Source organism: Arctopsyche grandis, chromosome 3 (assembly GCF_051622035.1).
Source record: "Arctopsyche grandis isolate Sample6627 chromosome 3, ASM5162203v2, whole genome shotgun sequence".
Lineage (NCBI taxonomy): Eukaryota > Metazoa > Arthropoda > Insecta > Trichoptera > Hydropsychidae > Arctopsyche > Arctopsyche grandis.
The window spans coordinates 10,785,398-10,798,351 of NC_135357.1; the positions used below are offsets into that span (position 1 = coordinate 10,785,398).

A 12,954-nucleotide genomic window follows, 5' to 3' on the forward strand; every position below is an offset into this window, starting at 1 on the left:
GAATAAATGCTGTGAAGCAACTTTGGCCTTTCATTTGGATCCTGAATCCGCCCCAACGCAACGTACTAATTCGAGCGATAAATGATTTTAAATTACGTTATGAGATATTACATCTGCTCTGGTAACTCAAAAATGTGATTTTTTGCCATTCCTTCTGACAAAATACAATGTTTCGATAAAAGTTTTACTAATAATGAATGGATTAATAAAAAAACAAAGATTGATTTTCAAATACTTTTTTTTATTTTATGTACAACATGGAAGAAGCATTTTAAAAGTAAAAAAACGGTACAACTGTCTCGCACACACCTTATACAAATTTCGGGTAAAAAGTCTAATATTATAATAATGTATTTTAACAATTAATATTTGTTTATTGTAATCGGAAATGCCTGTTCTCAAGATATGTGGAAAGAAAGCAATTAAATTATCGATATAAACATTTTTTTTTTTTTAATAAGAATAATAATAAATGTATAAATATAAATCACACAAAACTCCAAATTGTAAAATAATGAACAAGTTACAATTTTAAATTTAAACACATACATACATGAGAAAAGTAGTACTTCATTTTTAAAAAATTTACTCCTATTTTTTTTTTGTTACTTAAAATGTAGAATAAATACTTAATGCAATACATTTTATTACAAGACTTACACATAGGTTACATATCCCTTACACATTATTATATTCATCATATTAATAAGTTATGTATATATTTAACCAATATAAATCACGAAGATCAATTTTCATTTCGACACGTCCGCACGCCATAAATGCAAGATCAATGTATGGCCGTTGAACTAGAAAATCAACAGTTATCATTCATATATAATATATATATACTATATCAATAATAATATTAAGTTTTGAAATAAATCATCATTATCTCCAGTATAAAAATCGTGCAGCGCACTCGCCCTCATGATCGCCCATCTAATAATCATAATATATTATAAATATAAATTTGATGTAGTTGTCCTCGCATTCTATACAGATTTAAACGAAGCAGCAATTTTTAATTTATGAATGCACAATTCCTAATTACACTAATGTCTTAAATTTGCTGGTAGCACATTAAATATACAACTCGCAGAGTCCTGCGGTTATCATTCGTAACTAATGGCAATCAAACGATGTACAGAGATCTCAAGTAACGTCTACGTCGAACAATGCTAAATGCACTAAGCCGCGTTCTATATATCTAAAACAAGATATTGCTCAATATATAGAATACAAATTAAATCAAATGCAAATATGTCCCGTCCCGCGAATATTAACACGTCCAGATTGAGTAGTCAACTCTACGCAACTATGTATGAGATCAAATTGGTTCATATTATACAAAATTATTTTTTTATTATATCATATTGTGGTTAAAATACATTAATAGGTCAATGCAATAAGCAAGTCTGCAATATAGGATTCAAATTAGTAAGCGTTGTATTTCTTTTGTTTTTTTTTCTTCAAAAAATGCCACTACAACTAATTTTTCCTACAATAAACATTTGTGCCGATATTATAAACTGCAATTATTATTTTTATCTTCAATCGAATTCAATAAAATATTTAATTCAACGTCATGGAATTTTGTATTATATAATATGTATTAAAAAACATCGACCATACAAATCGTAGAACTTACAAAATTTTAAGCTCACACTATATATGTATAGTAATCACAAAAGCATTAAAATAATCACTCAATTGTTTTAAAATTAATCTTTTGTTTTTTTTTTAATTTGTGCATATATTTTTCAAATATAAAAAAATCAGTTAGTAGCAAAAACAATACAAATAAAACTATCAGGAATCTACGACACATTGAAAGTTCATCTGATAAAATCGTATCAAATAAATAAATTCGCAAATATTAAAATATAATCTGTGGCAGTGACGATTAAGATAAGAGAGGCTTTGAAAGTTTGGATATTTTAACGGGTGATAACTCAGTCGGGATATAATAAATAGGCATATGTTATTCACACGGTACAGTTAGATATATAACGTATGAAAATGAATTACAATATACACTGATGCAAACGAACAAGTATGGATAGTGATTAGTATGTTTTTAGTAGTATATTTACGTGATTAAAAATCTCAATTTGGGGCAAATCGACCGCATCTCACAAGTTTTGTTACGACTATTCCTATTAATTCTATTCAATCTACATTAAATACAAAAATTGCGATTTGGTTATATTTAAATAAGTATGCTGTTTGCATTTTTCGTGTGATCCATTCACACACAATCAGTCAAGAGTGCTCCTGACGCTGATGAACGTATAAAACTTACGTCTAGTCGTTATTACACGTTATATCCTCCGCTTAATAACTACAATACAAAAATGCATCAAACATCATGAAAAATTGTTAATCAATGATAATAAATAAGACTATATTTAATTTACGGAGAAATCAATCATTCTCGCTTTTCCTTTTTTATATTTCGTTATATGTATATAACTATTCAAATTCATATACATATATATAATATAATATACATATATATGTACCTTCAATACGTCTAATATAATAATAGGTTATAAAATTCACTTTTTATGAATAGTGGATATATAATATTTACTCTTTGGTGTTGTATTGATAGTACCCACCGTCTTACTCAAAATACCATTTTTTCAACGCTCACTATATTCGAAATAAAACGAAACATTTTAAATTATTAAATACATTACGTACACAATTTTTTCTCACAGCTAAAATAAAAGTTCATACAAGTCTTTTTAGAAATATCTAATATATTTCCACCAAATATAAAAAGTGAAATGTTTAAGGTGAGAAACTATGGCAAATCTGATGTACTTAGAACATAAACTATAAAATAATCATAAGTAGTCAACTTAAAAGTATTTTGTTAAACTTACTAATAAGGCAATAAAACATACGATTATTATAAGATTTAATAAAAAATGAAAAAATTAGTTTTTTTTTAATTAAATCGAATGAAAAACAACGTAAAATATATTAAAAAGACAGAATTTGAAATGTCAATATGACACTAAAGTCTGTCCGGTTAAACGTGTTCAATTACGGTTGTCTCTCACCAGAAACTTTCCAACTTGGTTAATTATTATTTTTAATATATATATTTAAGTTGTATGAACAATATACACATTAAGTAACCATGTGTTCAATCAATACAACGGTATACGATTATTTTATATAAGGTAGGCGCAATATTTATTAAATATGTTGCATATAAATATCGTTACAGTGATATTCGTTACACATAGTAGTATATATGTAATAAAACTCATATGTCTCGAAACGCAGTCAAAAAATTATTTTCAGTCACCAGCTACTAATTAATAGACCAGCGTGTGGTCTACATCCCTCATACCGATGGTTCATAATTGAAAATTGACAATTATCGATCAACACAGGTCGCATTAAAAGGTATTTGTATCCGACAAACGACTGTCAATTTTCCAAAATGAGCCATTTACAAACTTCGTTTACATCAAATCGACCATTATTGTTAATTACTTCATAATATAATAATTATTTCGTACATTATTGAATGTGCAAGCAATTTAAAAAAAAAATGGAAATTAATCAATCACTCGTATCAATTAAAATGGAGTGTAAAAAGAAATCACATCATTGTTACTAAATTAAAAACAAAAAAATACTGAAATTTTCACACTTAAAAATATGCAAATTAAATGCAGACTGGTAACTATTATACCAGGAATACTTTCGTGTAACCATCTGTCAAATACTTCCATTCGAGTAGAGATGTACGAATTCCATCACAATTTAGAAAATGTATTAAATGATGGTTTAGCGACAAACAGAAGTATTCTGATAGCTTTTACATATAAAAGTAAATATTTCAAAAATAAAATCATCAAAACTTAAAACCGAAAAGTACATAAATGAGTCTCGAGTTCATTTTATATCGCACTACTGATACTCATCCGTCGACTGATATACATATATTCTGTAACTCCTGCGAAATCTTCATAGCAAGTTTGGCCGAAATGTTGCAATTACCTCCGTGCCAATTCCATTTTAATAGCTGAAAACAAAACCGCATTTGTTTATATGCAACGGAATAAATTCTAAGCCACACATGCGAAAATCAACTCAACTAACCGTCAATGATATCCTGTTTCATAGATAGCACTTGTGTTCTAACTTCTTTTAGGACCTCTTGTTTAAATGACTCCCATTCTCCTGGACCAACACAAAGTCCATCACCAGCACCATTAACCTGAGAAAAATAAAAAAAATTAATCACACAAAGAAAAATAGCAATAATAACAGAATAAAAATTAAATACCTTAAGTATAGTTTCTTCACTAGCTGAGCCGAATCGTCTTCTTGCTGATTTTGGAGAGTGGCCTTCGTTAGACGAGGGGGTTCCGTTATTAGACGGAGCGGCCGGTGGAGGAGGTGGAGTTGTGCCAGTACCGTTTCCCGCTGCAGCGCCAAGTCTATGCGGCAACGTAGCCGACTTTTCCCAACTTTTCAACGGTTCTGTGCCTATCTCCTAAACGGAATGAATTTACTGTTAGTATACAATTACTTTAAAACAAAAAAAAAAACAGACACAATGAATGAAAAGTGACCTCATTTCGATCAACTTGAGCACGTCTTCTAGCGAGCGTTCTAGCCATTTCGTTCATCATGGAGTGCATAGGGGTCGGAGGTGCTGGAGTTGGCGTGGTTGCTTTCGTTCCGCCGCCAACACTTCCACCGGATGACGTCGATGATCCGCTGTTTTCTTGAGGAGTAGTTTGCTAATGAAATGAAAAAAGTCGATAAAATTTATACAGTTTGAGGTCGCTGAATGAAAATGGATGTACAGATCCAGTACCTTATTTTGTTTTTTAAGGCGAGCGTGTTGCAATTGGGCAGCAAGAGAACCCGGATCGGGTGGTGCAGGTGCTGGTGGTGGTTGAGGTGGCGGTGGAGGGCCACCTGTTCCACCAGGTGGCGGAGGTGGTGGAGGAGCCCCACACTAACAACATTTAAAGCACGTTTAGAAACAGTTTCACAAAGCACAAGCACAATTCGCGTTATATTGTGTATATAAATGTTGATCAATCGTCCTCCTATCTAAGAAATTGGTGCATAAGAGTGTGATTACATACCAAATAAGAGACGAAGAAAAAGATTTAAAGTTTTGTTCATCATTGCTCGGAAACTAATATGCATCCCGGGGATAACCATAATTGGGAGCAAATTTTGTAAGATATTCAGTTGTACCATTACAGAATATAGTTTGTAGAAGATATATGTATCACGTTTTTAAATGTTACAAAGTTGTCTTTTTGTGTTGTGGTGCAATATAGACGTAGTTTTATAATAGTGCATCAAATCATTTTAATGTGTAATCATCCCTTTGAATGCTGACCAACGTCGATCGGCGTTTTGCCAATAAGTCCATGAGCCTGAAATACGCCAATGGGCGTTGTATTTTGAGTATGTAAAAAATAAACAAGAATACTACCCGCTAAGCCTTTCTAGGTATCATTGAAAAAAAAAATGGATTGAACATGGGTCGTGTAATCCGTACCAATGTTTATAAAGACTGGTTTACACCGGAATTTCTAAATTTATAACCATAGCAGAATTTCCCAATGGAAATCCCTAGCTGCTGAATATTTTGAGATTGTGGCTTGGCATTTAGATTGTGAGCATTACATTTTAACAACAACAAAGAAGATGGAACTAGTTTTGAAAAAATACATTCATTAATAGACTTCTTTTATTTATTTTATATGTTATAAGATGTATTAGTGAGTCTAAACACACCTTTACAAAACTCGAAATCCTCGGAGGTAGTTACCTAGGGTTTGTTTGGATTAGCTACAATTTTTATAGATGGTTTCTATTGGATGTCTAAATAATTCTAGTTGGAAATGTTGGCGAAATTTTTAGCGCGGCGGGCTTTCAACCGAGAAAACGTCAGCACTCAAAGGATTAATTCTAACACATCCCCTGAATGGTTCCACAACAAAACGTTTACGAACAAAACGTCTAACGACATAACAAAATGTTCAAAGACAAAACGATTACGCGACATAACGTTTATACACAAAACATTAATACGCTTGATTAATGTCTTGATACTAAAACATTAGTGGGCTTGATTTTTTTTCTTCTTCTTTTGAGTAAATTAAATTAAATATTGTTATAAAAGTCTATAACCGTTAGTCGCGTAATTATTTTGTCATGGACTTTCTGTCGTCATACGTTTTGTCCGTAAGCGTTTCGTCGTGACAACCCTGAACAGAATAAACAATTCATACTGTGTGAGCAGGCTCAAAGCAACCTTGTAAATTAAAAAAAAAGTATTTTCAAATGCTTACATGTATAGGTTGAGGTGGAGCGGCAGGTGGAGTCGGTGGAGGCACTGGAGCCTAAAAATTACAAATGTATTGAAAAATTTGATCATCACCAATAACAACAATTCAAATAAGTGTTCTTTCTCACTGTAGAATGGCACGGAAGATTTTGATGAGGGGGTACTGGAGGTGGGGCTGGTGGTAACGACATTGCAGCTGCCATAGGTGCGCTGTAAAACAAACGCATTATTATTAACATACAAACTTACTAAATTCTAGTACAATATAATGTTTTATGTCGTACCTGCTGGTACGATGATGAGTGTGAGTGTTGTGCTGTTGTTGCTGTTGCAACGGTAATGAATGATTGAGGGTTTGCGATGCATGCGGTGGCGGTTGCGGCGCTTGCTGTACGTTCTGGTGCATTTGATTCTGTTGCTGCTGCTGTTGGAGCTGCGAATGCAACTGACTCTGAAGTTGATTCTGCTGTTGCTGTTGCAGCTGTATGTGGAGTTGATTTTGGGAATGAATTTGGTTTTGTTGCTGCTGTTGTTGTAACTGATTTTGTTGCTGCATTTGGTTTTGCTGTTGGATTTGGTTGTGGATTTGATTATGTTGCTGGTGATGCTGCTGTTGGATTATTGCGGCATCCTCTCGGGTCATCGTTCTATAAAAGAAATAAAACATGTAAAAACACTCATATTTACGCAACTTTAGAAACTGCTTATATGTATGCACATACAAATAGTACTAATATATCTAAGCAAATTAGCATATTATACTTGGAACACACTTCTTTGTACTTAATAAAAATAATACTAGACAAAATTCTATTTAAGATCTGGCAAAATGTCTAAGCTAAAATTTTTCTTTTAATAAACGATTAATTTAATAAGTATGTATATGTAAGTATAGCAAGGCCCCTCACACACGACAATATACTTTTTGGAATGTCAATATAAATAGTAGCATGGTGTTTTTCAAACCATATGTGCCTAATAGAGGCTTAATAAATTGTAATAAGTGATCTGAAACAATAAAATATTTCCATTCCGGTATAATAAAGGAAAACTAAATTTATAAAATATGGTTAACACACATACAATAAAAAGTCATAAGGAGGGGTTTTGCTGTATGCTTTGATAGAAAAAATCATTTTTAAAACTTTTTTGTATATTCATTCTATTGTATACATAAAAAATTTATATAAATCTTTCATATATACAATATAATAAATTACAAACCTATACCCCATATCTTCATCGTAGTGAGGCATTATCGGCGGTTGGGGAGGATGTCCGTTCACGACAGCGGCAGGTGGCGGAGGCTGAGGAACTCCAACTCCATTCCCTCTACTTGCTAACACCTGAAATAACAAAAAAAAAACTTAGTACAAACTGCAAACTACTAAATAAAACATTACATTATTAAATATAAAAAAAAACAACAAACATTCATTACCTCGAGCGAATGCATCATTGCTCTCGCAAAGCAATCAGCATCCTCCCGACAGGAAAAATTGAGACCATACACCTGGCGAGAATCCCGCCATTGATGGAACGTAGCCGTAGCTTGATTGTACTTAAGGCCACGGACTATGCCACAATTTATAACCACCTGCACAAAAAATACAAATACATTCCATAACATTTGTTTGATTATAATATACATAATACATACATTATAGTCAAAGTGTATTTTAAGTTGTAATATATTCCAACTAGCGATTTAGGTCATTCATATTCGAATACTATTCAACTAGTAAATTATATCTCTACAAGCGCAAATACACTTTCAACAATGTGCGCCAGTTGTTACATAGCAGTTGAGTTTTAACAGCTCTGGTGTTTCTACTAATGCTTTAGAATTCAATAATACGTTAATGTTTGCTAGGTATTAAGAATAAAGGTAATGAGTACCGTATTACGATAGATCTAAGAATGTGTTAAAAACAAAAATGTGACTTTCCAACTCAATCGTATTTTCAGTTATAATATATTTTAACCAGTTAGTTGGAATATATTCCAACTAGTAAAAATATATTACAACTGGAAGATACACTTCAACTGTAACATATACATATATCATTAAAAAAAACATACCTCGTGGTCGTGAAGTTTCCGGCCTACGACTCTGAACGTGTTGTGCTGTGTGTGATGATAGATGTGAACTTTACTAAGACCCGAACTGGTGCCCGATGGAATCCATTTCTTAAGACTGTCATCGTACACCATCACCGAGGCACGGGCACTACTTATCGATTGTTCACTGAAACAAATAACAAAAAAAAGGGTTAAAAACCATATGAAAACAATCGACAAAAACTACTGCTAGAATTATCTACTTGGCCCAATATTCTTTCCAGCGTGCTTCCGGAGTATCGCCGACGGATTTCCGTTGAGTCCGTGCGTCGAATTTGTCCTGAGACACGTTTTCATTCGAATTCGCCTGATTGGTTTGCTTTTGCATTTCCTCCTTCCATGTTTGATTGAAGGACCGTGGAAGTGTAGCGTCGCCTCTTATCATATTGTGCTTCGATAGGATGTTACTCCTAGATACGTCCATTTTGGACCCGTCGTGTGGATTCAAATTCCCCGAACCGTAACGTGGTAGATTCGGCTCCGTATTCGACAAGTTCATCAAAGAAGTCGCTTTATCTGCCGAAGATATCGCATTTTTGGGATTGGCGAAATCTTGAACACTGTTTATTCTACTTCGCATGCTAGCATTTTGGTCAACGTTTGATATTGTCTTTAAAATAACCTGATCTTCAACTGATACACTTTCGATTTCTCTTTGAATCTGTTGCTGAAAATTAGCTAGCATTGCCTCTAGATCGCCTAGATTCGGACCGGAGTCGATATTATTCATACTGGAATACATTTTAGTTTGTTTTTTTATTGTTTGTTGATATTAAACTGTTCACATTTTACACAATTCTTCAAGCACATTTTGTTATAAACGCCTATATATAAAATAATAATGAAAACTTCAGTTTGTGAGACTCCAAAGTGAGTCACAGTATTGGAATGTATGTACATAAGGCTCGACAAATTGCAAGCACACAAAGCATGGTTACCAAACATTTTCTTAAATGGGTTAAGACGATCGAGAAAATTGGCCCCAATAGAACCAGTCGTCTCAATATAGTCTCATCCAATATAAAAGACCGTCGACAATGTCACATAAATATAATTACAGCGAAGAGTACTCCGAAACAAGCATACAAGTACTGTATCATATTACATATAGAAACGTTCGATACAATAGAACGGAATGCGATGAATTTATTGCAATTCTTTCGCCATCAATTATCTCAGATTCCGTGTAATCTAACGTGAGCCTGATCAAGTCACCGGCTATGAGAATGGCGCGTGACGGTTTACATATCTGAACGTGATTATCATTAGCTCGAAATCTGCTTTGATAACTTTCAGATAAAGCGGTTATCGGGTGTGTGAAAAGGTGCATTTTCCCGGAACAATTCCGTCCGAGCGAAGGGTCACAAAGACCCTTTGCTCGATTTATTTTTACTTGACACTTACTTTAATGTCACGAGTTCATCGGTCGGATTCCCCAACAGTGAAACGATAATCGTTCGTTTAAGGTCAAACTTTTGAAAAGTGGAAAATTCACCGCAACTCGAATCAGCATAAAATAATCATTAAATTTATATTAAATGAATTTGATACGGCGTTGCGTTTCGCAAAGAACCACATTTTATTTGCGGTCGTACACTGTAATTACAGACGAAAGACAAACATCAGCCGCTGATATGACTTTGAACAAACGCAACTATAGCAAAACGATGCTCGAGCGAAAAAATAACAAGCCGGAACAAAAAAGCATAGATATAGATAAGCTGAAAAGTCAATCTTTTAGGGGAGTAAAAGGTCATTGCAAACGGAAACGACTATTCCTTTGTCCTTTCAATACATAATAATTCCGACTCGTTAACCTAAATATGCATTTCCAAGAATTGACAATTTCTATACGAATGAAATTAGAACACAGTAATTGGACGGTGAAGTATATGTATGTAGCAGTCAGCCACTTGCTTTATAAAGAACATTGGTGAAAGCCTCAAATATGCAACTAATAAATAGCACAATAAAATAACTTTACTTTAAGTTTCTCTCTATTATATGAAACGAAACATTTCACCCAACAATACTAATCCTCAAAACCTTGAACCAAATACACTATTACCGTGCACTCGAAACCACTATCTCGGATTTGATAATACCCGGCACACGGCGATAGACCGCTAATGACCAAACTGACAAGGCACAATTCCGAAACAATATACATACATAAATACGGCTAACAAAACCTTTCCATAGTGCCGGAAGTTCCAACCTTGAACTTGGAAACGTCTGAAAATGGTATCGATTAATTCTTAACCCTTTGAATGCTGAACAACGCCGATCGGCATTTTGCCAACAAATCCATGAGCCTGATAAACGTCAATAGGCGTTGTATTTTGAGCATGTACAAAGTAAACAAGAATACTGCCCGCTTCGCCTTTCCAGGTAGCGTTGAAAAAAAAAATGCATTGAACATGGGTCGAGTAATCCGTGTCAATGTTTATAAAGACTGGTTTACACCGGAATTTCTGAATTTATACCATTGCAGATGGAAATCCCTAACTGCTTAGTATTTTAGATTGTGGCTTGGCATTTAGATTGTGAGCATTACATTTTAACAACAACAAAGAAGATGGAACTAGTTTTGAAAAAATACATTCATTTATTTATTTTATATGTTGCAAGATGTATTAGAGAGTCTAAACACACCTTATAAAACTCGAAATCCTCGGCGGTAGTTATCTAGTGTAGTGATCCAGGGTTTTTTTGGATAAGCTACAATTTTTATATCTGCTTTCTATTGGATTTCTAAATAATTCTAGTTGGAAGTATTGGCGAAATTTTCAGCATAGCGGCCTTTCAACAGAAAAGACGTCAGCACTCAAAGGGTTAAACAAATAAAATCGAGCCCAAAAGGGCTAGAGAACCCATATAGAAGTGCGACAATAGAACGTACTTTTAATTATTCCTAATTATAATAATATTCATATGCGAGTCTGATAAGGGAGACAGGATGCAAATAATTGTATAACGACATTGTTCCGATGCACACACATAGTAGAAGTGCACAGGAAACGTTCGCCCTTTATTGACGTGACCCAAACGCGACACAATGCGTGAAAAGCAATCATATCCCATTTAAAAATCATAACAATTTAATGTCATGACGACTTATTTTTCAACGTACATTTTTAGCAAACTGAACATACAACAATAAATCAACAAAAAAAAATGGAAAATTCACAAGAAAACTTTACACTTTTCAATTGGAAAAGCCAATTTTCACACTTGATGATTTAACACACACACACACATGCACCACATCGACTGACGATTTGATTTATCATGCACATTGAAAAATGCAACGAATGTGTCGGGAAAACGCGTGTGCGTTCAGCGACTTGAGCGAGGCAACTGACTGGTGAAGCGCTAATCGGTTTTTCCGCGATAACAAGTACACCATGACACGAAACACGCGCGCGTTATTTAAATTTAAAATATGTATGATATGTGCGGAATCGTTACGGAAATAATGTATGCGAATTGGTGTGTCCGTCGCGGTGATAATTGAATCGAGGAAAAGTCTGCTGGAAAATTCATTTTGATATCATGTTGAATAAATAAATGCGTAGTGCGAGAACTTGTTTTCGAATGTCCTCGAATTTTTTGATCCAATTATTCATAAAAAAAAAATGGTTTATTACTCATCGGCGTTCAGGTGGAGCGGAAATGTCGACGTGCTTAAAATATTTTTCTTGCAAGTGGTTTGATTTACGGATGAATGATCCATAAATCACATCGCTTGTGATCACACGTGATCGAGCCGGTACTATAAAATGTTATTTGCAAATAATGTTCCATGACGATTTACAGCAAATTGAGACATAAAAATCTCTTGGTAAAAAAGTTTCACCGTCTGGGGGGGGGGCCGAAAAGTAGAATAAACAATGGCGCCAATTTCGTATGAAATCGTTAGAAAGTGATTGTCATTAAATTATCACACAAAACTGGCACTCTGGGTTTTAATAAGCTATATCTACATATACTATAAGATGTATGGTAAACGGATTATTTCGCACATTGTGATCGACAATCGTTGCCACAAAAATCGTGAATACGGAATATCTCGCACTCGAGTTCTTGTTAGTACATTATTTCACGCGGGTAACTTTCGATTGATGGAGTTTTTGGGAGCCAGATGTTCCGTGATCGAAGTCAAGGCGACACCTATGGCCAAATATGTACAAACATGTGTAGTTTATATACATTTATAACATTAGTATTATAAATTTGACATTATGTACATATATTCAAATAATTGTGATACATGAGGATAGGTTGCCAATTTGGCAGATTCTAATAGGAAACGATCGCCCTGCATGACCCCTCAGTTGATAGCATTATACGCTAACCACTGAGCTATATTGCTGGTTATTTATTTATCTAGTTTTATTTCTGTCAACTTAGCAAGAGCTACTTATTTATTGATCAGCTAAGATGTCTTCATTAATAAAAATTACATCGAGATATTCAAAATTCGATAG

The 12,954-nt window shown here is 33.8% G+C and overlaps 1 protein-coding gene across 1 annotated transcript; it reads right to left on the reverse strand.

Moving 5' to 3' along the window:
- Positions 1–1,753: 1,753 nt before the first annotated feature.
- On the reverse strand, positions 1,754–11,838 carry LOC143923119 (protein enabled-like). The gene is made up of 13 exons (XM_077446641.1): positions 11,668–11,838; positions 8,668–9,288; positions 8,426–8,591; positions 7,785–7,940; positions 7,574–7,689; positions 6,628–6,990; positions 6,472–6,553; positions 6,348–6,398; positions 4,850–4,993; positions 4,602–4,772; positions 4,313–4,522; positions 4,126–4,243; positions 1,754–4,048 (listed from the first exon to the last, which is right to left on the reverse strand). The coding sequence occupies exons 2-13, from the start codon at positions 9,204–9,206 to the stop codon at positions 4,020–4,022; spliced, it is 2,145 nt and encodes a 714-aa protein (XP_077302767.1). The 5' UTR covers positions 9,207–9,288; positions 11,668–11,838; the 3' UTR covers positions 1,754–4,019.
- Between the last annotated feature and the right edge of the window lie 1,116 nt (positions 11,839–12,954).

What these genes read in the sequence shown, in the direction of transcription:
- LOC143923119 (XM_077446641.1), bottom strand. Translation starts at nt 9,206, where the DNA reads ATGTATTCCAGTATGAATAATATCGACTCCGGTCCGAATCTAGGCGAT. An exon ending in CTCCACCTCAACCTATACAT is followed by an intron (nt 4,994 to 6,347) that starts GTAAGCATTTGA and finishes AAATGTTGTTAG; the next exon opens with TGTGGGGCTCCTCCACCACC. An exon ending in GTGAAGAAACTATACTTAAG is followed by an intron (nt 4,244 to 4,312) that starts GTATTTAATTTT and finishes TATTTTTCTCAG; the next exon opens with GTTAATGGTGCTGGTGATGG.